The sequence below is a fragment of the Ctenopharyngodon idella genome, chromosome 19, assembly GCF_019924925.1.
Source record: "Ctenopharyngodon idella isolate HZGC_01 chromosome 19, HZGC01, whole genome shotgun sequence".
NCBI lineage: Eukaryota > Metazoa > Chordata > Actinopteri > Cypriniformes > Xenocyprididae > Ctenopharyngodon > Ctenopharyngodon idella.
In genome coordinates, this window is record NC_067238.1 from 24,846,183 (window position 1) to 24,871,905 (window position 25,723).

General features: G+C 37.7%; 1 protein-coding gene and 1 non-coding gene across 8 annotated transcripts in view; one reads left to right on the forward strand and one right to left on the reverse strand.

Moving 5' to 3' along the window:
* Nucleotides 1-3,946: 3,946 nt before the first annotated feature.
* On the forward strand, nt 3,947-4,020 carry trnai-aau (transfer RNA isoleucine (anticodon AAU)). Its single transcript has one exon. It is a non-coding gene; the product is annotated as a tRNA-Ile (tRNA).
* Nucleotides 4,021-6,352: 2,332 nt separating this feature from the next.
* The window catches only part of elmo1 (engulfment and cell motility 1 (ced-12 homolog, C. elegans)), a 93,708-nt gene continuing 74,337 nt past the window's right edge, over nt 6,353-25,723 (reverse strand). For all 7 annotated transcript variants that reach the window (XM_051872365.1, XM_051872363.1, XM_051872364.1 and 4 more), the window contains 6 exons: nt 16,731-16,894; nt 15,623-15,735; nt 10,742-10,849; nt 10,561-10,643; nt 7,625-7,702; nt 6,353-7,512 (listed from right to left, as the gene is read on the reverse strand). In XM_051872365.1, coding sequence (XP_051728325.1) covers nt 7,312-7,512; nt 7,625-7,702; nt 10,561-10,643; nt 10,742-10,849; nt 15,623-15,735; nt 16,731-16,894 — 747 coding nt within the window. In that variant the 3' untranslated portion in view covers nt 6,353-7,311. The remainder of the gene's footprint in view (nt 7,513-7,624; nt 7,703-10,560; nt 10,644-10,741; nt 10,850-15,622; nt 15,736-16,730; nt 16,895-25,723) is intronic.

Here is a 25,723-nt window from a genome sequence, read left to right on the forward strand (position 1 = left end):
ACAGTTGTTTTTTTTTTCTTTACAAGATTTCAATGATGGTCGGTTTTGTTCCTTTAGCCCAGGTGAAAAAATACTAATGTAAATACTATAGTCGTGTTTTTGAACCAATTGTATTATACTGTATACATTATAGTATTTACAACACTTTGTTAATGAATGCTACAGCATACTGTAGTATTAACTATAATGAACTAACTGCAATAAATACTGTAGTATACTTTAGTTTTTACTACAGTAAACTGTAGTGTATATTATAGTATAATATACCCTATAGTTGTAGAAAACTTAGTACAGTATTGGGTAAAGTAATTTGTTTATATTTCTATAGTTGTTATGTTACCATAGCAACTATAGAATCTATACATCGCAACATAGTTCTTTTACAAGATTTCAAAGACAGTCAGTTTTGTTCCATTACAAGATTTCAATGACTGTCAGGTTTATTCAGTTATGAGATTTCAATGATGGTTGGTTTTGTCCCATTCTAAGATTTCAATGATTTTGTTCTTTTACGAGATTTAAATAATGGCAGTTTTTTTTTGTTTGTTTTTTTTTTTTTTTTTTTACAAGATTTCAATGCCACTTGGTTTTATTTCCTGACAAGATTTTAATGACAGCTTTGTTTCTTAACGAGATTTTAATGACAGTCAGCTTTGTTTCTTAACGAGATTTTAATGACAGTTGGTTTTGTTCAGTCAGAAGATTTCAATGATGGTCGGTTTTGTTTGGTTACGAGATCTCAATGGCAGTCGGTTTTCAGTGTCAGTCGCTTTTGTTCTTTTGCAAGATTTCAAAAACAGTTGATCTTGTTTCTTTACGAGATTTCAGTGATGATCGGTTTTGTTCCGTTACATGATTTCAATGTTGGTCGATTTTGTTCATTTATGACATTTCAATTACGGTAGGTTTTGTTCCTTTGTTTACAAGATTTCAAAAATGGTCGTTTTTTATTTTATTTTATTTTTTTATGAAATTTCAATGATGGTTGATGTTGGTCCTTTACTAAATCTATTATAAGATCTTGACAATGTTTGTTGTTTTTTTTTTCATTACAAGATTTCAAAGTCAGTTTTATTTTGTTATAAGAGCTCAATGATGGTTGGTTTTAATTCTTTACGAGTTCTCAATTACGAGATTTCAAAGACGGTCGGTTTTGTTTCTTTACGAAATTTCAACAATGGTTGATTTTGGTCCTTTACTAGATCTTAATGACAGTCAGTTTTGTCCCTTTACAAGATCTCACTGGTTGACGGTTTTGTTTTGTGATGAGATTTCAATGACGGCCAGTTTTGTTCAGTTACGAGATCTCAATGACAGTCGGTTTCGTTTTGTTACAAGATTTCAGTGACAGTCGGTTTTGCTCTTTTGAGAGATTTCAAAGATGGTCGGTTTTGTTCAGTTACGAGATTTTAATGACATCATTTTTATTCGGTTATGAGATTTCAGTTACAGCCGGTTTTGTTCAGTTACGAGATCTCAATGATGGTCAGTTTTGTTCCTTTACGAGATTTCAATGATAGTTGGTTTTCATTGTCAGTCAGTTTTGTTCTTTTACAAGATTTTAATGACAGTTGGTTTTGTCGGTTTTATTCGGTTATGAGATTTCAATGACGGTCGATTTTGTTGGGTTATGAGATTTCAATGACGGTCGATTTTGTTGGGTTATGAGATTTCAATAATGGTCGGTTTTGCTGGGTTATAATCTGAGAAACAGACGTTCGCCAAAATAATAATGTCCCGTATTTATTATTAATGAAATAGACTTCTATATCTAAAGAAATAGACTTCTATAATGAAATAAAGTTCTATATTACCACAAAAACACAAGATAGTTTAAACAAGATAAAATAATGTTAGAATAACGTTAGAATAATGTTAGAATAACGTTAGGGGAATGTTAGAATAACGTTAAGGGAACGTTAAAATAACATTAAAATAATGTTAGAATAACATTAAAATAACGTTAGGGGAACGTTAGAATAACGTTAAAATAACATTAGGGCAACATTAAAATAACGTTTAAATAATGTTAGAATAACGTTAAAATAATGTCAGAATAACGTTAGGGGAACATTAGTATAAGGTTATAATAACATTAGGGGAACGTTAAAATAATGTTAAAATAATGTTATAATAACATTAGGGGAACGTTAGAATAATGTTAGAATAATGTTAGAATAACGTTATAAGAACGTTCGGGTAACGTTAGAATAACGTTATAATAACTTTAAGGGAATGTTAAAATAATGTTAGGGGAACGTTAGAATAATGTTAGGGGAATGTTAGAATAATGTTATAATAACGTTAGGGGAATGTTAGAATAACGTTAAGGGAATGTTAAAATAACATTAGGGGAACGTTAAAATAAAATTAAAATAATGTTAGAATAACATTGAAATAACGTTGAAATAACGTTAGGGGAACGTTGTGATCAAATAATTTTGTTGATGATTTCGTCATCATACAGTGGCCACATTCACTGTTCTTTGAATACTGTATACCTTTCATGTTATTGTAGCTCTACAATGCATAAAATCCTGTCCTGCTTTGATATTTTGAAAGTTTTTGTTATGCAGAAATTATTCAGACAAGATCACGGAGACACACACAGACATCAAGATTCAGCATATGAACCTCAACAATGGTGACAAAATTTTCAGATAAACAGATTAACTCTGAGCATCACAAAACAAGCTACTAAAGTCACAAAGATTTTTGTTTATTGTCACCATTGTTTTGGTTCATACACTGATTCATGTCTGTGTCTAAAAGACACTGCTCAAAACTCTGTATAATGAATGTTAAAATCTGAACATTTGACTGTCAAAAAAAGACCAAATTAAACACATTTAGAGTTTAGACTTAGAAGAAGATCAGTGAACCACCTAAATAATCAAATTCAGCTGATCAGAATTTCTTTAACAATTTTTGCTGTAAAATTTAATGTTAAAATGTCAAGAATCAAGAGCCCAACTAAAGCAAACGCTCACCTCCATAATGGTGACTTCAACCTAATATTTTCTATAAAACGTTACAATCTAACCTGTCATCTGGTAACATTCCCAGAACGATCAGACGGTCACGATGTGGAGTTCTTTGGGGTTTGGGGGACGTTATTTAGTGGACCTTCAGGGAACATTCAGGACGTTTTGGGAATGTTTAGGGGAGTATTACTATAGGACGTTCTGTTAACTTCCCAAATGTCCTCTTTGTAAGGTTCTCGCACGACTAAAAGAACGTCCCCCTATTTCATATCGGGAACGTTATTAAATGGCAAACAGAGGAACGTGTGGGAACGTTCTGTTAATGTCCCAAATGTCCTCTTTGTAACGTTCTTATGTGACCATAAAATAACCAAAATGGAACGTCCCCCTAAAGTCATATAAGGAACCTTGAACTGCAGCACTTTCATTACCAAAAGAGGACGTTTTAGGAACGTCCCTAATGTTCTGTAAAGGTTCGGAATTTTCGTCACCTTTAGAGAACTTTTAGGGAACGTTGCGCAAGGTCACGAGAACGTCGCCTTTTACGTTACGTGGGTAAATAAAGGTGACTTGACTTGAATCATTCGTTCAAATTCGACAGCGCCATTTCTGAGCTTTGATAATCCGTGTAACGACTTAAATTTCGATCTGATTGAATATAATAGCGCGCGATCATGTGGACAACTTTTAAGTTGTTATGGGGATGTTGCTGAGGCTTCAGTCACTTGTTGGAAAAGACGATCTTATTAATCGTTATCCATCGTAAACATTTTTGTAGAATCTATTCCCAAATAAAGCTTTATTGAGACGTCATTTTATTAAGACATTACACGTCATTTATAGTAAAGCCACAGTGAACCGAATCACTGCAATCACTCATTGTTCTGTTTCTTCATTTAAATAGTGAAAAATAAATATAGCTGTATTTTCAGAAATAGTGAAGTCGTTTCTCTTGCGCGATAGGCCGGTTAGCTCAGTTGGTTAGAGCGTGGTGCTAATAACGCCAAGGTCGCGGGTTCGATCCCCGTACGGGCCAGATTCGTTTTTCCTATCCATACAATTTGCGAAATTCTACACTAGTCAGTATATTACACTAGTCAATATATATGTACATATATGACAGTAATGTTAACAGTTTAAATGTTAATATTACCAAATTGAAAGTAGTTGGTCTGGTCTTGTAGGCCTATTTCAAATTGGCACAGGCTTTTTTGAAGAATTTTTGAAAGTGGGCTTCCCCTAATTATCTACTGACAAATATTCATTCCCTATTTACAAGCCCTGACATTCTTTATTTTAGTGTAAATTAGTGTATCTAGTTAATTTAGTCTACAGTATCTAAATTATAGACAAGCAGTGGTTTAAGATATCCAGGTGAAGTTTCAACCCACTTACAAACATGTTCCCAAACATACACATCCATAACATTTTCTAAATATTTATGCTTCTCCTTTTTTTGTCAGTTAGTTTGGCAGGTTTCTTTTTTTGCCCACAAGACCAGCATCCCAGAGACTCTTTAATGTTGTAGATAAACCTGCTGAATATACACACTATTCAGTGTTCAGTAACAAAATTAAGTTGTCCTCTTGCACAAGTTCATCTGAGCCTTCCACTTCTCCCTTTGTCCAGGTTAAATCTAGTTTACTTTCATATTAAGACAGTAGTGTACACATTCATGGTATAGCCTTCATCTATCAGCAGAGGGCAGTACAGTTAACTCTTTCCCAGCCATTGACAGAATTGACAATGCTTCTCCGCCACCCAGGTGAAAAAATACTATAGTAATTTATAGTAAATACTATAGTGTTTTTGAACCATACTATAGTAAATTGTAGTATACTGTATATATTATAGTATTTACAACACTTTGTTAATGAATGCTATGCATACTGTAGTATTAACTATAGTGAACTGATATGAAACTGTAATAAAAATTATAGTATACTTTTTTAAGTTTTTACGTGTATATTGTAGCATTATATACCCTATAGTTGTAGAAAACTTATTATAAAATGGTTAGTTCCTGTCCTTGATTCTGATTGGTCAATAGCTGTGTTTTATTCACGATAAAACACGGCTATGACCGCTTCACCCAACGGTTCTGTGTATCACTACACAACACCCTTAGCAACCACTCTTAGCAACGTAAACTGTTTGTTCTCAATTTATGTTGTTCATTGAAGCTTACTGTATTATGTAAAAGAGTATTGTGAGAAAGAGATGGAGTGAGCGAGTTTACTACCTGCATTCAGATTTAGCATTTTCCTTCAGGTCAGTCCTATGTTCATAATAAAAAATCTGTTTAAATGTCTGATGTATTATCTTGTTCTTTTAAGGGGTTTTCCGTGACTGACAGCGCTAGTCAAAGCATTTGTCAGTTGCGTCTTGTTCCGTGTTCACAACAATTCAGTCTTTTCAATATAAAAGTCTTCGCTACTGACTGACTCAACGCTAAGACAGTCTTTGCCGCCATCTAATGGCGTAATAATGTAACTTCTGTTGCTGTTCACGGTCAAGGACTATTTTTTTTCTGGCGGAAGGAAGGCTTTTAGTGACTTCATGAAAGTTGCATTGATACATATTTTTGGCTTTAATATTTGTATTGTGTGGTAACCGTTTTATAAAAGCAATAAGGTACTCGAGGCTAGTGCTGTATCGTGAATAAGTCAGGGCTGAAGGGCATTGTTAGCTTTTAGTAAGCATTGATCAGATTCAAGAATGGAGACCTTTTTAAATGTTCAAATATAGCATATGCTTGGAACCTTGCATGCTAATACATACAGTAGATGAATTGTTGAGGTAGAAACAGCCATCAGGTGTTAAAGGAGATTGCAGTGGCAGTGAGGAGGAAGAAGTCACTGTAAATGCTAGTTACACAGACCAGCAGACTGCAGATTATTGCCAACCTGGCCCTGTTATTAACACTCACAGCTGTGTAGAACACTCCTGGACGCCCTGAGTCAGCAGAGTCAATCACTGAAGGCGTGTTGGCCAGTGGTTTTGTGTTTGTGGGTAGTAATCCATGTTCCTAGTTGTGTAATAGGAGAGGAAAGGTATATACTGTACACTTCTTCTGGAGACCACTACTCATAGAAGGTGGTTCCCACAAATACATAAAGAATACATTAAGAAAAATATAAAATACAAGAAAATATAAAGTATAATACATACAAACGAGGGGAGTCCAGTCCTGTTTCTGCAGGGCCACCTTCCAGCAGATTTTAGTTCCAGCCTTGATTAAACACATCTAAAACCAGTTAAACTCAAAACTAAACTCTTCTAGAAGGTGGTCCTCTAGGAGTAGGATTGGTCACGCCTGATATAAAGTATGCAAGACAACATGATAAGGAAATGCTGAAACTAAAAACTGAATTGGAATCCATCTTTAATGTAAACAGCAGGATGTTGCATTCTTAAACCTATAACAAACATGAGGGGAGAAAATCATAAATCATAATTATAATACCCACAATCTTAAATTAAATGAATCATGAAAGTTCAAACGAAATTTGACGGCCCTGAAAAACAAAATTCCTTAACACACAGAAATGTATAATACTGACTTACTTGGCAGCAATCACGAATATCACAAAAGTTTATACCAGCTTACAAAAACAGAAGCTCAATATTGCTTTGGAATGTTACAGCAGTCTGCCATGAGTCTGGTTGGTGTCAAGTGAAGGAAAAAGCTATATCTACACGCCTGCGTTATAGTCAGACAATGTACGCACAAAGCAGGTATGGTTTAAGACAAAAAAAGGCAACCTCTTGCATGAAGCTGCCTATTTAATTTAACAGTCTACAGTATAAGAGGCGTGAATGGGATACTTGGAGAAATCATTAAGAACAAACTTGGACTTCGCTAGCAATATAGCTGCCGCTTGTTGGAGTGAGAAACATACTACAGTGAGTGCTACATGCCACAATCCCCTAGACTTTCTGCACACTCTACAGGGAGCATCCCACTCCGAACAGCCAGAAATTATGATGGGACGAAAATTCTTGACAACCATTTTTTAACCAGAGAAGTGGGCTTGTTTGAGGAATGTAAAACTGTTTGAAGAGATGTCTGGAAATGACTGCGACAGGACTAAAGTGATTTAGGACCTGAGGACCAGTTTGTGGTGGTTCTTCAACCAGACCAGATGGTTCATAGGCCTTGCAAGCCAAGTCCATTAAGTTCAGCAAATCCATTATGATGAGGCATATTAGAGAGCCAAGTTTTAGCAGGAAAGAGTTCTCCGTTATTTTCATTTCTGTAACTTTTTGTAAATGTCTTTATTCCAGTATGCATTTACGAAAAATCAGTCAGTCCAGTGAAAGGGGATTAGTTGCAGTCATAAACAAAGTCATAATTGCTTGGCTCTTTGGGGATTGGGGGAGGAACTTCAGGGATCTGGATGTTCTCCAGGTCCAGGAGGCGGAGCTTCATTTCCATGTTGAGAAGAGTGTCCATGTCTGAGCGAGTGAACTCACTGGTCATCTCCTTCCCCAGCAGTGCATTCAGCCCATCTGTCCATACACAGTACTGAAAAACAGCCAGAAAATATGACATTAAACCACAGCATGCACAAAGTCCAAATCACACCAAGGAGGTGCAACAACTACCACTTTGTAGCTTGCAGTTGCTGGTTGCTCACCTCATGCTTGTCAGGGGCAATGAAGTTAAGATACTCATCAGACTCGTAGAGGACAGAGAAAGCCAGCTCCAGCACCTCCTAAAGAAGGAAAGAGAATTGACACCGTCTGTCAAATGCTAATGGGGCTGCTGTGTTTGTGTGCCTCCTATTGCGTGACTTTTGCAGATCCTCTCCGAACATATTATGACAGCAGATGGTCCAATCTGTTGTGTGTGTGTGTGTATGTATACAGGCCTCTCCTGCTGGGCACCAAGAGACAGCAGTAGGATGATCAGCACAGGAAGTGCATCAGTGCTTTACCATAACAAGATACTTCAGTCTCAATGACTCAACTCTACACAGAAAATACATGGAGTCGATTTTGGGGTTCCTGTCAGGAAAGGTATTCAATGCATTTGGCAATTGTGTTTGGTAACAACCTTGTCAAAACTATGGACATGCCAGCAAAGTTACCAATTCAAGAAAGAAGAGGACTCCTTGTTCAATTGACCCTTCGCCGGGAGTTTGATTGACAAGTGATCTAACCAATCATAACGCAGAATCCGCCATTTTGTCCGACAAAGCAGTCAGTTAGAAGATTAACCTCGGTGGACTTGAACTTGAAAAATGGTGTGTACTGACGTCTTTCCGCGTTTAAAACAACATTCCTTCTGATGTTCATTCATGTTTATTTGATGCTATAAATTAATTAGTAGGAAGAGATGATCGGTTCATGAGCCGCTTGAGCTGAGGTGCTACAGCAATCTGTCACGACACATTAAAGAACCACACAACAGTTTTTATTGTTCGAATTTCTTAAAAAAATTACACAATTTGAAAGCTGGGACTTTGTTTAATATCATAAGTAACCTGCTCTGTCTTGTCTGTCGACGTGTTGTCAGCGTCCTCTTTGCTCCGCAATGTATTTTTCACTCTGTGTGGTGTGACAGCGCCATGGCTTGTCAGACAAATGCCATGTTTTTAAGAACGCCGTGGAAACAATGGAAAAGTAGCGCATTGGAATGGAAAACTTGTTCTGTGTGAACAGCCTTTCTATGGCACATTTGAAATGTCTATACCTAGATCTTATCAATAGACCCCTTGGCCTTTCTAGAGCCCACAGACCTGGCTAAACGGCAGTTACTTGTAGCGTAGGCCTACCTTCATATAACACAATAACTGTACCGGATCTCAGACCAGGACTTTTTTTTGTTCAATCGTCAACTACTTCTACAAACCAAGTTTGCTGTGCCAGGCTTCTTTTATATGACTGACACAATATCAAATTCATTGACCTTATTCACAACTGTGATGAGTCTGAATAGATGCAGGAGGTAAAACAAAGTGTTTAGATGAATCTTTAACAACCTAGAGTTAAATGCTCTAGGGGAGTAGTTCTCAACCAGGGGGCCGGGTCCCACTAGGGAAATACTGCTCTAGTGCAGTGGTGGTGGGCCTTTCTGCAGAGTGTGGCTCTAACTCTAACTAATTAAGGTCTTCAGGATTATTAGAAACTTCCATGCAGGTTGGAGGTAAACTCTGCAGGAATCTGGTTATCCAGGAGCAGGACTAGATACTTATAATCTATGAAAATAACTCAGATAGATCATGTGTGACCAAAGTGGAATCAAATTCTTCATAATAATAATGTCTTGGGATGATAAATGAGACAACGAAAAGGATGTACTTTTGCAGCAAACATAGTTTACCACAGGCATTACTGGTGCAGTGCTTCTCAGTCTTTATAAAATCTGCCCTCACATCATCTCTAATACCCTTTTTCCACCAAGGCAGTTTGAGTGCTGGTTCAGAGCCAGAGCCTAGTTTCAAATCAGTTTGTCTTTCAACACCCAAAGCACCAGCTCTGAACCAGGAAAAGTGGTTCGTAAGTAGCTCCAAAACATTGCTGGTCTAGAAGTAAGAACTGCTAGCATCAGGGGCTGGGGGCAGGGTTAACGTGACCAACAAGACGAACAGAAACTTGTGACCGGCATTTTTGAAATAGCAGCTATTTGAGCTAATAGCAGCTTGATTGTAATCTCCATCCTATAGAAATTATGGCGAGCTGCAAGAATTAGTTGGATTCGCAGTGATTGGATGCCGATTTAGGTTCGCAAAGCCATGAGCATCAACAGTAACAAAACGTCCGCCATTGTTGGTTGGTGTGTTTGTGTTTGGCGCTGCTGGGAAAGATGTCACTGTATATGTCTGATAAGACCTGGCTCTGTAGCCCATGGAAAGGCAGACCGGTTCTTAAAAGGCTTGTTAGTCGAACCAACTCCGAACTGGCAATAGCACTAGCTCTGAACTTGCACCCGGTTCATGCTGGTGGAAAAGGGGTATAAGTGTCTTATTTGGGCCAACTAACCTAAAAAACAGGATTGAACTGGATCATCCAAGCAGCTTAAAGCATCATTGGATGAGAGCTACATTATTCACATCCAAAATGAGAGCAGACACAAACAATTCTGACCCCTCACATCTCGCCTACGCAGAGATGAGATTACAGACAACCAAGACAATCGGAATAGAACAGTCTCTTTTCAGCAGTTGATGAGGGAATTGATTTTTCAAGTCAAAATCCTATTAAGATAAATGTTGCTTAAAGAAAGTACAAAAAAACAATATTGATACACATTGTTATTTTAGAGTCAGTGTCATCAGGACTAAGGGGATCCTTATGGCTGTGTCAGAAAATTCCAGCTATACTTGATATGTCCTCAAGTTTAATCAATTTGGTCAACAGGGAGTCATTTTTTTAAAGTTGTGGCATAAATTTGACATTGTCTGCTTTGTTCTGTGGGAAGAAGAAAGAGTGACTTTGAAACTGAAGCGAGCTGATGTATCATTACTCACAAAGCTCAAGGCATAACTAATGCATCCTTTGTCACCAAGCCACACACCACTGCATCAAAGGAAAATTTGATCTTTTGATATTCAAGATCATTTTTGCTCACCTTGTTCTGCTTCAGAGCTCCCTTTTCCTTCATGTGTGGACAATCTTTACCAGTGACAACAGCTTTGATGTCAGCCACAGGAACTGCAACAGGGAACAAAGAATAATTAATAAGATCATCTTAATCTCATCTTTATAGAGTCATGCCACTACACCATGATCAGAACACAGGCTGTACTCACGTTTGTCCTGTAGGGAATCATGGGGTACCTCTCCCTGAGGGCTCTCCTCTAAATCCCCATAGTGGAGAACTTTATGATTGGGCGACAATCGACAGTACCAGAACTTGTCTGTAAAGAAGCAGAGCAGTGGGTTAGTCTTCCACAATGTAATGCTAGCAAGTTGTCTTTCATTCTAGTACAATACTTAATATGCTTTGGCTTTTCCTTGCGGATTGGGTAAAGCCGTGACTGGCAATTTTTTCCCCAAATCACTTCCCAATGCTTCCTGTGCTGCGCCAAAAGCAGACAAAAATGATCACTGCCAGGACTGCTCACATTTAGTCTAGAAGGCCATGGCTGGCACTCAACTCTAGTGCCTGAATCCAAATCCTAATAGCTGGGAATAGCAGTTTGGCAGATTTAAAATCATTGTGGATGTAGAATCAAAGAGTGTCCTGGAGGGTGGCACTTCACAGGCTGCATACACACACCCAAAGAGATAAGGAGTGTGCAGTAAACAGCTTGATCCCTGTACTCTTTCTATAGTTTCAGCTTACTAACAAACCAGCTCAAAAGGCTGTTTATCCACCACTACAAATGTGCAATGAACAACCAGTGGATACTGCAGCCAACAGCCATCTGTGAGCCCATTCTGAGATGTCAGAAGAGATATGTGCAGAATCGTTTAATATGCATGCAGTGCCACTTGCATGATGAAAAAGAGGCTTCCTTTGTACATGGCTTTCCTGAATTTCTATTCTAATTGATGACATAAACAAGTCATGAGACAGGGAGTGATGTGGATGAGGAAAGAATTGATTTTTATTTGCCCGATGAATGCTAGTGCTGTGGTGCCCTTTCCTCAGGCATCATGCATGTACTTAAACCTGCATCTGAGAACATAAGATCTCCTTAACCTTAAGGTGAAACTGCAACCCAATCTACATCTATCAAATGCAGAGATGTACAAACTGGTGTATTGCAATCTAAAGTGAACAAACACCTACTGTAACCGGTAAGGAACCCGGGTCAGAGCAAAAACATTTCATTCAAATCTCTCAGAGTTTAACTCAATCTGCTCCAAATCTAAACCTGTAATTCTGAAGATTATCTAGTCCAGGTTTTTATAAACTAAAAGTTGGAGCTAGATTCTTAAAGGGTTAGTTCATCCAAAAATGAAAATTATAGACGTATACAACTCTCTTCTTTCAGACAAAAACAATCGGAGTTATATTAAAATATATCCGGGCTTTTCCAAGCTTTATAATGGTAGTGAAGGGGGCGTGAGATTTTGAAGCCCAAAAAAGTGCATCCATCCATCATAAAAGTAATCCATTCGGCTCCAGGGGGTTAATAAAGGCCTTCTGAAACGAAGCAATGACTTTTTGTAAGAAGAATATCCATATTTAAACTGCATAAACTAAATAATATATAAACTATATAATAACTAGCTTCCGGTAGACATCCGTACGCATTGATTTACGCCAAAAGAGTAACCTCTGACGCGACATAGGATGTAGGAGTAGCATAAGTTTAAACGCCTCTTGCGGATCAAACAAAAAGGGCTGGGCAACAAACTCTAGCTCCTCTTCACTTATATCGAAATCCTTCAACATTTCGCTTTAAAAATTCTTGTTTTAGACTTCTAACTTGTGACCAGTGTTTTGTTTTGCTCAGGTCAGGCGTTAAAATGAAAATAATGTCATTTATTACTCACCCTCATGTCATTCTACACCTGTAAGGCCTTCGTTCATCTTCGGAACACAAATTAAGATATTTTGATTAAATCTGATGGCTCAGTGAGGCCTGCATTCACAGCAATGGTACTTCCTCTCTCAGGATCCATAAAGGTACTAAAAACATATTTAAAACAGTTCATGCAAGTTCAGCAGTTCTACCTTAATATTATAAAGCGACGAGAATACTTTTTGTTCGGCAAAAAAACTAAATAACGACTTTTCAACAATATAGTGATGGGCCAATTTCAAAACACTGCTTCGGAGCTTTACGATTCGAATTAGTGATTCGGAGCACCAAAATCACGTGATTTCAGCAGTTTAGCCGTTTGATAGGAGATCCGAATCACTGATTCGATTCGTAAAGCTCCGAAGCAGTGTTTTAAAATCGACCCATCACTTTATTGTTGAAGTTGCTATTTTGTTTTTTTGCCGCACAAAAAGTATTCTCATCACTTTATAATATTACGGTTGAACCACTGAACTCACATGAACTGTTTTAAATATGTTTTTAGTACCTTTACTGATCTTGAGAGAGTAAGTAATTTAATCAAAATATCTTAATTTGTGTTCCGAAGATGAACAAAGGTCTTACGGGTGTGGAATGACATGAAGGTGAGTAATAAATGACATTATTTTCATTTTTGGGTGAACTAACCCTTTAAGTCTTTTGCCGTAAATCGATGCGTACGGCTGTCTGCAAGAAACTAGTTATTATAGTTTATAAAGTTTTAAATATGGATATTTTTTTCTTACAAAATCCCATCGCTTAGCTTCAGAAGGCCTTTATTAACCCCCTTGAGCCGTACGGATTACTTTTATGATGGGATGGATCCACTTTTTTGGGCTTCAAAATCTCAAACCTCCTTCACTACTATTATAAAACTTGGAAGAGCAAGGATATATTAATATAATTCTGATTGTGTTCGTCTGAAAGAAGAAGTCATATACACCTAGGATGTCTTAAGGGTGAGTAAATCAAGGGATAATTTCTTTTTTTGGTGAACTATCCCTTTAAGGATGGCAGGATTGTTCGCTGTCTAAAAGAGAACAAAAATCTATGTTTCAGCGAATTAAAGGCAAAGAAGAATTCAATTTTAACATTATTCAGAAAGCTCAGCCCCAGGCAACTTCTGCAATACTTAAGATTCAAGGTAGGAACTGGACAGCTCATTTTCTACACCATAAGAAGAGAGCTCTGCTATGGGGCAACAATAGGGAATACAAATGTCAATGTAGCACCTGTCAAAATGAAAAACCACAGGTGCGCTTCCTTCTGTCGTTTAAGAGCAGTCCTTAAAAGCTTGCTGAAAAGGTTAGTTGTTCACGGACAAAAGCAATGGTCTGACATTGGGTTATCTTGGGATTAAATATATCTGAGTTTTGGTGGCTTCATGTGGTTGGTGCCTCCTGTGGGGAACCTTATTCTAAAGATTGTATTAGGAAGTAGAACATACCAGAATGTCATGACGCAAGCTATTGAAATGGCGCAAATACATTCAATGTGATTCAGCCTTAAATGACAAGTAAATGACATTATCAAGAAGGTTACTATAACAATAATAAATAAAATATAGTAAGAACCTATCAATGTCACTAATGAAAACCTGATATACATTATAATGCCACATACCACAAACCTGGACATGGGCAAAGGTAAATATTCAATGCTATATCATGTGGGGCGTTCACACTGACAAGAATGAGTCGCTGAACTATTGGCTACTGGTAGGTATTCCTCCGTTACTGCTGTATCCAATCCTGCGTTCCTTACAACTTGGAATTCTCCCACCTCCTACTTGAAAATAAGTTGGGATAGATCAATAAGGCGCCATTCCATTTGGTTATTTTCAGTGGTTGTTTCCAAATTCTGAGAATCCTGAGTCAAATTATGAGAGGGTGCCATTTGTCATATTTAACGCCAATGGCTTTTGGCAGATAATATAATAGTTGATTGTGAACAAAAAAAATTTTCATTCACACAAATGAGGTTCATAATAGAAGAAAACGATGTCAATAAAACAGGCAAAGTGTGACAATTCTCAAATGAACAGAAAAAAAGAGAAAAGGCCAGAATGAGAGATCTAGTGGGAAAGTGGGGACCCTAAGAGAGAGAAAGAAAGAAAGAAAGAAAGAAAGAAAGAAAGAAAGAAAGAAAGAAAGAAAGAAAGAAAAGAGAAAGAGAAAGAGAGAGAGAGGCAGGCAGAAGGATGCATAGCAAGAGACAGACAAGGTGTCTAGTCTCAGAATGATCTAATCCTGTAGAAGTGTGAAGAGTGTTAAATTTTCCAGGCTAACTGATAAAGCCTCCCTCTGAGCTCAGCAGACAGCCCTCCTCTTCAGCCAGCCCGCGTAAAAAGCGATATTACATTTGACGATCCTTCAACTCTCCAATCTGCGCAGTAAGCTTTATCACACCCACCACTCAGCGCTTGTTTGAAATTGGCTCCATACTTCCGCTCTCTCAGCAACGGACAAGGCTATTTTTCACACTTGCTAAATCATGCTGTCGGTTTAATAATAGCACTCAAAAATATTATTCATAGGACGTATAAATTTCAGAGTGTTTATGTAAGATAGTTGGCTATCGTGTAAGACATTCTAACATTACATTATTATACTAAGAGATTGCTGAAGTGTAAATAAAAAAATAAAAAAAATCCAAAAATTCCAAATTTTAAGGGGAAACTGAAGGCGAAAATGCTGCGTTACACATGTATTTTAATTTATTTCTGTGCTGCTTCAGCAAACGGCATCCTTTTTATGGTTCTCCTTAGGGAACCTTGAGGGATTTGTCATGCAATATCCTATATTTCTCTACTACCACAAGCAATCTCTCTCAGGCTTGCCAATATATAATGGATAATATACATGAGGTGCAGGATTGCCGCTCAATGAATTTTCTGTGTGGGTGGGAAACGCAGAAACAGAATCAAGCAACAGACAAAATGTGTTGTTCATAGCTGCTGGATAGGACAGAAACTTGGATTAACAAGAAAGAGGCAGCTTCTATCACTTTTAGTTTTGTTGTGCCACTTTGTTGCCTTGTGACATGGTGTTTGAGTCTTTGGAGCCAAAACTATTTTGAATCTTTATGGACTAAAAATGGTAAAATAAACTTTGTTGAACTTCCTCACATGTATGTTTAAGTGTGTGTGTTTCTTACCCTGTCTCCTTCGGCTGCTGATCTTCCTGAAGCAGGTGCCCTCACACAGGCGATTGAGGCGTTGCTGTTTGATCAACTCCATGATCTCTGGCTGGATTTTCTCCCTAAGCTCCCTGGAGAAACATCAGACAAATGCAGTTTAAAGTACTGATCCACCACTTTACTGGCAGTATACACAATGAAAGACTCAAAAACATAATTGTGACATACAAACTTGGTCTTTACACATTTCTTTTTAACAAGCCCAGACAAACCTCCTTTTATCTTGTGGTTTTGCTAATACTACTGCCAAATTTACTGTGTTTAGCTGCTTTAGATCTAAAGCTGAGAATTTTGCAATATTAATGAGCCATTTAAAGACTTCTTTAATGTAATTTAACCAATGCCCAGAGCATTGTAATTCATGAGAAAACAATATTTTGATCACATTCTGTGTTATTGAATTGGCTTATCTGGTTTTGATTTTTTGTTTTTATTATTTTTATGTTTCATTTTGTTAGGGATTACAAAGTTGCCCTCCTCAACATCATGTAAGTGGGCTTTTTTTAAATGAACAGTAATTTATTAATGATTTGATTTAGCAGTAATAACCTAGTTAATACCACAGGAACCATATTTACTACTGTTAAAAAAAAAAAAAAAAAAAAAAAAAAAAAAAGCTAAAGAAAAATCACTGGTCAAAAATGTGGGACGTTGTGTATACTATCAAAAACCAAGCTGATAAATTGATATTCCTGTTATAGTGAAAAGACTGAACCATGTTACATATTTCACATTGACAGAACATGAAATCATGAGTGATATTTCCAGCATTTCAGTACAAAAAAGCTCTGAAAGTTCAACACGGACATTTCCATTTCACTGTTATATTAAATGTTGATGTAATAGACCTCTGCGATTGTACATTCCAGCTCAAATGACACTACTGTAATGCAGTGGGTAATTTATTTAATGGAGTCTCCTCTTAGTTTAATTAGTTATGAACCATTTAAAGGCTTGTTTTCAATCATGAGTGGGACACAGGTGCAGTACACATGGACCAAAACTGGGGGAGTCTGATTGTGGGAACTGAGTGCTTTAGATAATTGAAGAGCTTCCAGTGACTCACAGGATGGGCCGGGATTGGAAATCCTCCTGGTTCATCCTTTCGGACTGGCGCAATTTGAGGATCTCAGTGTAGCTCAGATTTTGCAGACGACTTTTAAACTGATCCAGAGAGTTAGGCTTGATCGTGAGAGCACGAGTGATCTGTTCCTTCACCACCTGCATCACCTATAGCACACACACACAGATTTAATCATTTAGGACATCATTTTATGCATTCAGAAAGACAAACTTCTCATTCTTATGTCTTGCTTTTACTTTAGTACAGTTTTTGAATCAAAGACAAAAGATCAGACCATTGATTGAAACTGTTTCACGATCATGACAGCACAAGGTCAGTATAACTGACATAAAAAGACAACTTTCTTGACAGGTAGTGTACATGCTAAGTGTCTACATACATTCCCAGACAAAAGGTTTCTAAAAAGACAAGGAAAAGAGTGAAAGTTGGACAAGGAAAAAGAGTGAATGCTCTCTAGTGAATGAAAGGAAATAGTAAAAATTGCAATCTATTTAAACAAGAGTCTTTGGTGTAGAATCTATGAGCATTGGCACCCAAATGTACACACACACACACACATTGAGTTTTCATGTTTTGTGGGGAAATTTCATAGACATAATGGTTTTTATACTGAAAAAACTGTATATTCTATCCCCTAACCCTGACCCCTAAACATACCCATCACAGAAAACTTTCTGCATTTTTAGATTTTCAAAAAAACATCACAGTATGATTTATAAGCTGTTTTCCTCATTGGGACCAAAAAATGCCCCCACAACGACAAGGATTTAGGATAATGCCATCTTTGTGGGGACATTTTGTCCCCATGACATGGGGTATACCTGAACCACACACACACACACACACACACACACACGTTGGGTTTTCATATTTTATGGGGACATTCTATAGACATAATGATTTTTAAAACATCCCCACAAGACAAGGATTTTGGATATTGCCAACTTTGTGGGGACATTTTGTCCGCATAACATAAGCTATACCTGAACAATATATTGCAAGATGATTTGGTAAGAAAGAGGTTGCTAATAACATAAACGTATTAGCAAACTCTTTCTTACCAAATCATCTTACAATATATTGTACAAAATCAAATTACTGGCAAACACTTGGGCAGGCATTCACACACTTATTAAGCTCCAAATGAGAAGCTTCTAACACTGTCGATACAATACATCCTTGAACAAAGATCAGTTAATACCTACCCAAGACACTACTGTACATGCATCTTAAATTAGACTCCCTAATGCTCCTTTAATTACTGTCTTTCAAAAGGTGAAACACAGTAACTGCCAACAATGGAATTGAGCAAAATGGCTTCAGAGACTTTGGATTTAATTTGGATTGATCAGTTTTCATGCTGAATCTCTGTACAATTCATCCAAACCCTTCTGATTTATAAAATGACAAATGGGATATCACAGATGTGCTCGAACACAAGCTACAAGACTACAAATCCTCATCAAGTGCACCATTTGGGGCAGATTTAATGACTACAGGGTATGAGCAGTGCATACAGTTAACACTGTATGCTAACATATACACACTTTGTGTGCGTTTGTAAAATGTGATGTCTACTGTAGGATGGATGAGTTTTGAGGCTTTGTTCTCACATGTATTGGTTCCACCACTGAAAAGCATATATTAAAGGGTTAGTTCACCCAAAAATGAAAATTCTGTCATTTATTACTCACCCTTGTGTCGTTCCACATCCGTAAGACCTTTGTTTATCTTCAGAACACAAGTTAAGATCTTTTTGATGAAGTCTAGAGGTTTCTGTCACTCCATAGAGATCCAACGCAACTACCACTCTAAGGTCCAGAAAGGTAGGAAACTACATCATTAAAGTACTCCATGTGACTCAAGTGGCTTAAACTCAATTTTATGAAGTGACGTGAGTGCTTTGTTTGTGCAAAAAATAAAAATAATTTACCACTTTATTTACAAAATAATATTATCCAAAGCTTGTTCACACAACAATGTCAGCTTGCATGTGAACACAACACGCATGCCTCGTGAAGCTCTTGTGAACACTCGCACGTGTGTTAAGTTGACGCGTGAGTCTGAACACAACATGCAGGTGTCGTGAAGCTCTCGTTGAACCACTGGAGTCACATGGAGTACTTTAATAATGTCATTTCTACCTTTCTGGACCTTGAAAGTGGTAGTTGGGCTGGATCTCTATGGAGGGACAGAAACCTCTCAGACTTCATCAAAAAGATCTTAATTTGTGTTCTGAAGATGAACAAAGGTCTTACAGAAGTGGAACGACTTGAGGGTGAGTAATAAATGACAGAATTTTTATTTTTGGGTGAACTAACCCTTTAAGAAGTTGCTCGGAAGAAACTCTTCATGTGGAGATAAGTGGAGGCCAACCAAGCACAGTCATGAAAGCCATCTTGAAGATTACTGTCTGATGAAGAATCAAATGCAAACAAACAGAAGTGACAGCCAGCAATGGACTATGACAAGAATTCACCCATATGCAGCACAAGAAGACAGCTTTCCTTTATCCTCAGATACCGAAACGGCCAGCTGCCATAAAGCCACAGCTTTCCTGACGATGCCTGAATAATGCACAGCTCGAAACCGCAAACAGAGGGTTGATGTACGCACCGAGCCTTGGGCTACAGATCATATGCTGTGATTAGCTGGGGAGCACAGCGACGCATGAGCTGGGAAGCTGGAACCGAGTCTAGCAGCTATTCACGCATACATCCCCTCCCAGTCATCCAGAGAAGCAGGTGCCGCTGGCTCGCACAGCAGGATTAGATGAGGTTTAATTAGTGATAAGACTGGGCCAAGGTCAAGGCCCCCTCCCAAATCACTAGGCTGATATGTCGGTGCTTGAAGAATGAGAGAAGTGATTGCTGGAGGAATAAACCAAGATGGCTCTATTCAAACAGCAGAGTAAGGTTTAAAGGGGAGGGGCATTGACAGCTGCAGGTGGGAGACGAAGAAGCGAACGTCTCCACTTGAAACAATCCCTTATGCCGGAGGAAGCAATTTTCTGAGCACATTTGCAGATTTTTCACGGTTCGAAATTAATTAATCCAAGGCGCTCTCTCACTTCCTTTTATCAGCCTCTTCAAATCAAGTCGTGATGTCTGAAATAGAAGCAGACCTTTTATTTGTGAGGACGAAGTGATATGGGGGAACAGTGGAATTTCAGCTGCTGATGTAGTGGGCGGTGATATTTATGAATAAAGCGGAAATGGACCTTTTTTTTTTTTTTTTTTTTTTAGACAAACGCACGCAAGTGTGTCACAGCCTCAGCAAGAAGTGTGCGAGTCTTCAACTGCCCTGCCATGCTTATTGTCTTTCTCTCGCCTCTCCTCTCTCGAGCATCTAAATGCACAGAACACACTCGCCCACTGTGTGTCAGCCTGCAGATAATACAGAGTGACATACAGAAGAATGAATGTGCAAGTGTTTGTGCGCTTGTGAAAGCGCTCTTAAGACCAAGGCTGTTATTCTGCACTGGACTATATATTTTGATTTATATTGATACATCAGAGCTATTATTATACTCTCTAAGGCGCTTGCATTATTTAATACATCTGAATGTCAAAGCTATAACGCCATTGAACGCTATTGCTTCCCTTAGGCACAACAAATGAGGGATTAATCTTAATATTAAAGTGTTTCTGAATCATCTTTGGAAAGTGAGTGGGCTTGTGGGATCATGCCAGTGCCATTAAATGCCATGAAGAGAGTTGTGCTATGACACAAAGTAATATAATATATAATATAAAATGGCAGAAAACACAACAAACTTTCATACACTCTAAAAATGCTGGGTTGAAAATAGACGAACAGTGATTGGGTTGTTTTAACCCAGCGGTTGGGTTAAATGTTTTCCCAACCTGCTGGGTAGTTTTATTTAACCCAACTATTGTTTAAAAATGACTATATGGCTGGCTTAAAATGAACCCAAAATAGGTTGGAAATTAAAAATCAGACACATAATTACTAGAGGCAACAATAATAATCAAAAGGTGAACATTTATAAATAATCAATTTAATAAATGTTTATTGTTTAATTATTATTCATTAAACTTATTAATACAATGTTCATTTATTAAACATATTAATAAATGTTAATTTCAAACATATTTTGGGTTCATTTTAAGCAAGCAATACAGCAATTTTTAAACAAAACGCTGGGTCAAAACAACCCAGTCTCTGGGTTTGTCCATTTTTAACCCAACTTGGGTTGTTTTTAACCCAGCATTTTTTAGAGTGTATACTGCAGTCTTGGATTATAATGAGGAAACAGATGTAAACAAATCCAGATTTTAGGGCCCTTCAAGACGAGTGCTGTAAAAGATATTTATATCCCTTCATAAATTTTTACATCTGATAATCTGGATGCTGAACAGCTGGAAAAAGATAAATTTATTTTCTGGATGATTACAGTTTAAAACTAATTTGTCCTTTGGGGTCTAAACCAATTCCAAACAAACGTCTATGATACACAAGCCAAACATTGATGAGAAACAGACAAACAATCCAACTATAGTTAACTAGGCTATCACATGCATCAGTAAGACAAATAGTGATGCATGTGCATTAGGTTTTCCTGTCATTTTATAGGCAGATCATAAGCAGTGCAGTGCAACTAATGCACATCCAAATGTGAAAGAACAACCATCAACAGAAACACACACAACAAAACAATTATGAGAAAAGAAACCAATCCATTATGAATGTGTTATTTGTTTGTTAAAGGTAAAACTCATTTAACTTTACAATGCATCTGTCTGGCCTATACACAGACCAACATGCAAAAAATCACCATGACATAAGTCGGTGCTATTCCACATATGACCCATAAAAAGCACATTACTTCTAGTAGCATTTAGTGGTTTACCAGCACTTTAATGCTTTTTTTTTTTTGTTTTTTTTTTGCAGCTCTGGCAATTTGCTTACTTCCCTCATCCAGGCAGCCAATCAAAGCACTGTTGTGCCTCCAATCAGGGCAGGCAAGATTTATCACTCCCGTCCAATTTTAATTACAACTTTGCACAGCTATCCATCATAAATTCACAGGTATGCCTCTCTGTTTTACATACCAGCACATTATTAATAGTCCTATTTTTTTTCCTACCTGTAATTATGCAAAGGCTGTTATTTAGTTACATCAGAAGACTTTTTTATTGATTTAGGAAGATAAATCACATATAAGTTTATGAGCAGCGTTGCTGTAAACAAAGCCTAGAAGAGGATTATCTTTATTCATGATCCTGACATTTTATATGACTAATATACACAGGAACTGTCATATTAAAACACTCTGCATGCGATGCTAAAGCGAACCTCGGCAACAGCCACAGGACTGTCTTAGTAAAGCTTTACACTGTGTCCTAACTGGATGTGATGCGGTAAAATTTTACCGACAAGCAATTTGTCTGTTCACACCAGACGTGACATGACTACAAGATCAATCAAAAAAATCACAGCCAATCAGAAGAGCATGTGGGAGGGCTCTCTTTGCAAGTGCACTGCATTCTCAATGATCCATACATTTTAAACCTCTTTACCTTAATTAAAATACATTCTGAAAGACTGATACAATCTTTGTCATGGAATATACTTGAGTTCACAGTTTTAACATTCATTTATTTTCAAGGTCTGAGGTAAATTATCCATTGTTGCTTTCAGTATGGCTCACACAGACCCTTTTAAACTTGAAATAAAGTAAATAACCAGTGCCTGAGATAATCATTGTCATAGTTAGCATGTTGTGGTACTAGCAGCAATGTTGCAGAAATAGAAACTGTTTCTAAAATAGAATCCTCTGATAAAGGGGTCGAGGCTGGTTAGGACAAAAACTGATTAACACGGCAAAGATACCTTTCATCTGGTTAGGACAAGTTTTAGGATCAAACCCAAAGGCTTCCTATTGGCCAAAGAAAAAGCTGCTTAATTAGCCCAGGAAGTCACACCAACACACAAGTCTTTGCCACAACTGCAACAGTTCATAATTATCATTTAAAACTTGTCAATCATTCAAATAATGTTTAGATAATAAACTTTAAATCCGAACTTTTGCAGGCTGGGTTTGCGTATCTTGCACTTGCCTCTATCATCCCTCTTCACATTCATTTTGCTTGTTATGGTCCGTAGACCCAATGGGGTAATCAGGCATGAAAAAGAAATGGGGCATTTATCCATTCCACAATTGACATGCTAATTATGCTCTTTCCTCCCCCATAATGATTTTTCTAAGAGTTAATAATGATTCACATCAAAGAAATGGGCATTACTTCAAAGAAAATAAATAGATATCATTAACAGAAAAATCATTTGCTGGAAACACTGACCACAAAGACCATGTGATGAATTCAGATGCATTACAGTCTGAAGTAATTTTTTCATAAATGCTGAAGGTAAGCCTATGAATAACAAGTGGAGTAGACAACGATAAAACACCTGTGCATGCATATGCATGCCAAGAGAGAGACCTGCAGTCTTGAATGCAATAGGATGCTATGGGTATAGGATGGCTCTGCACAGGTCCATCGAATCTCTTCCACTCTCTTCGATAAATCTCTGACCTGGCCAGGGTTACATTGAGGAGAACCTGGTGTGTTAGTCGTAGAGCAGGATGCTGGATTCTTGCTGGGGTGTTGAGACGAATGGCCTGACACCTAGTGATGTATCTGCACTTGACCATACAACCTGAATAGTCAGTGTTTTATGGTGTACAAGTAGTGGTGCAAAGGATCACAAAACTCATGGTTTTGATCATATTACGTTTTTTTGAGTTTGAGTAATGGATTAGGTCATTTCTCGGATCAGCAAAACAACAAAACAAAACAAAAAAATTGTGTGTGTGTGGGGGGGGGGGGGGGGGGGTAACTTTGCTTTTTATTTAAGTACCCACTTTAAGTACTTCTATACCACAGCAAAAACTACTAGCTAAAACTAATAAAGTTCAAATATTATTTAAGGCAAGTGAACAGCCAGTAAAAAATAAGAACAAACACATGTACACAAATTAAAAGCATAGATAAATACAATATAACAAAGTTACAAATAAAGTAAGGCCTAACAGAAATGTAATCATTAAATGTAAAATAACACATAGTGTTCACTGTATAAATAAAAAAATAGATTAATCTTTGTTAAAGTTGTGTTTTGTTGCTTGATTAACATTAATGACACAGATAGCAGCAGGTATTTATAGGCTGCTGTCACTTTAAGACCTAATGCGCTGATCCAGTATAATGATACACATCCGATTTCTTTCTCTAAGGTTTACATTCACTTAAGACATAACTCATTGCGTATACGAGAATGCTTGCCGAGGCGAGTATTTTAACATAATTTTGTGTGCATGTGTCTGTTCAAGAACAAGGAGATGCAAAAGAGGAATCAATTTTGTGTTCACACACTTCTCTCTGTGCATCCCGATCACATGAGAATGCATATCAATAGTACGCGAGTGTAATCTCATAGAATATTTACATCAAAATGAGTTTTGCCGTGCATATTATACGCAGTTTTTCGCGTGCATATAATACGCTTGGTAGTCTTGGGTAGGATTAGTGGTGTGGGGTTCGTGCCTATTGTACGCCATAAACTGCGTATCATATGCATGACAAAACTAATTTTGGCGTATATATTCTATGAGATTACATGCGCGTACCATTGATACGCATTCTCATGAGAATAGATTCCTCTGTGTGCGTGCTTCAGGTGTGTGGTTTAAAATCACTTGAATGTGTAAATTGGCAAGAAAACACATGCAAATGATAAATTTCACTCTATGATGCTTAAAATTAGCAATTAACCCGCGAATCACATGCGTGCCAAACCGCGGATTAACTGCGATCCGTTGCACCCCTAATCATAAGTGTGTAGCCTCCAATAGTTGTTGAAGTATTGAGGATGACCACACAGAGAAAGACACATGAACAAGCATATACATGGCCAAGTGCATGCAGGCACATTCTTAACACGCAAGTTCTGTCTGACAAGGGAACTTTTCATAACACAGGATTTTGAAAAAGCACCCCAACAATGGAGTAATCTAGCAGGTGGCGCTCAACTCTCTCAGGATCCAGCCACACATCCACTGGCAGGAGTAACTCTTTCTCCAAGGGCCAGCATGAAGCATGCTGAAAGCATCCAATGCATTAAGGTCACTTAAGGTCTCAGGAGACTCAGCTCATAGCTTAGAGTAGCACTGGTTTTGTGTGCGAGAATGAAAAGGACAAAAGGAAAGGAAAGGAAAGGAAAGGAAAGGAAAGGAAAGGAAAGGAAAGGAAGAAAAAAGTACGAAAGGAAAGGAAAGGAAAGGAAAGGAAAGGAAAGGAAAGGAAAGGAAAGGAAAGGAAAGCATTAAAGGTGAGGAAGCATGAAAGGAAAGGAAAGGAAAGGAAAGCATTAAAGGTGAGGAAGCATGAAAGGAAAGGAAAGGAAAGGAAAGGAAAGGAAAGGAAAGGAAAGGAAAGGAAAGGAAGCATGAAAGGAAAGGACAGGAAGCATGAAAGGAAAGGAAAGGAAAGGAAAGGAAAGGAAGCATTAAAAGGAAAGGAAAGGAAAGGAAAGGAAAGGAAGAAGGGAAGTAAGAAAGAAAAGTACAAAAGGAAGGGAAAAGCAGAAAGGAAGGAAAGATGGGAAGGAAGGAATGAAGAAGGACAAGATGGAAGGGAAGAGAAGCCAAAGAAGAAAAAAAGGAAAGAAAGAAAGAAGAAGAGAAGGAAAGGAAAGGAAGGAACAAAGGAAAGAGTGACGAACGGAAAGAAGAAATGAAAATAAAAAATCTTGCTCTGCAAGGGGAAGTAGGGAATTGTGGACCGGAGGCTTGGGTGCGGATGCTGAGCACGACCAAACAACACCTCCAGACATCATTCACTTTATGAGATCTTGCAGATTTATGCTTTGAAAAAAAATGCTGCCTGCGATATTACCGTAATCAATCAACGCTAGGAGCTAGCTGACAGCCCATCACAGAATTCAGAAGT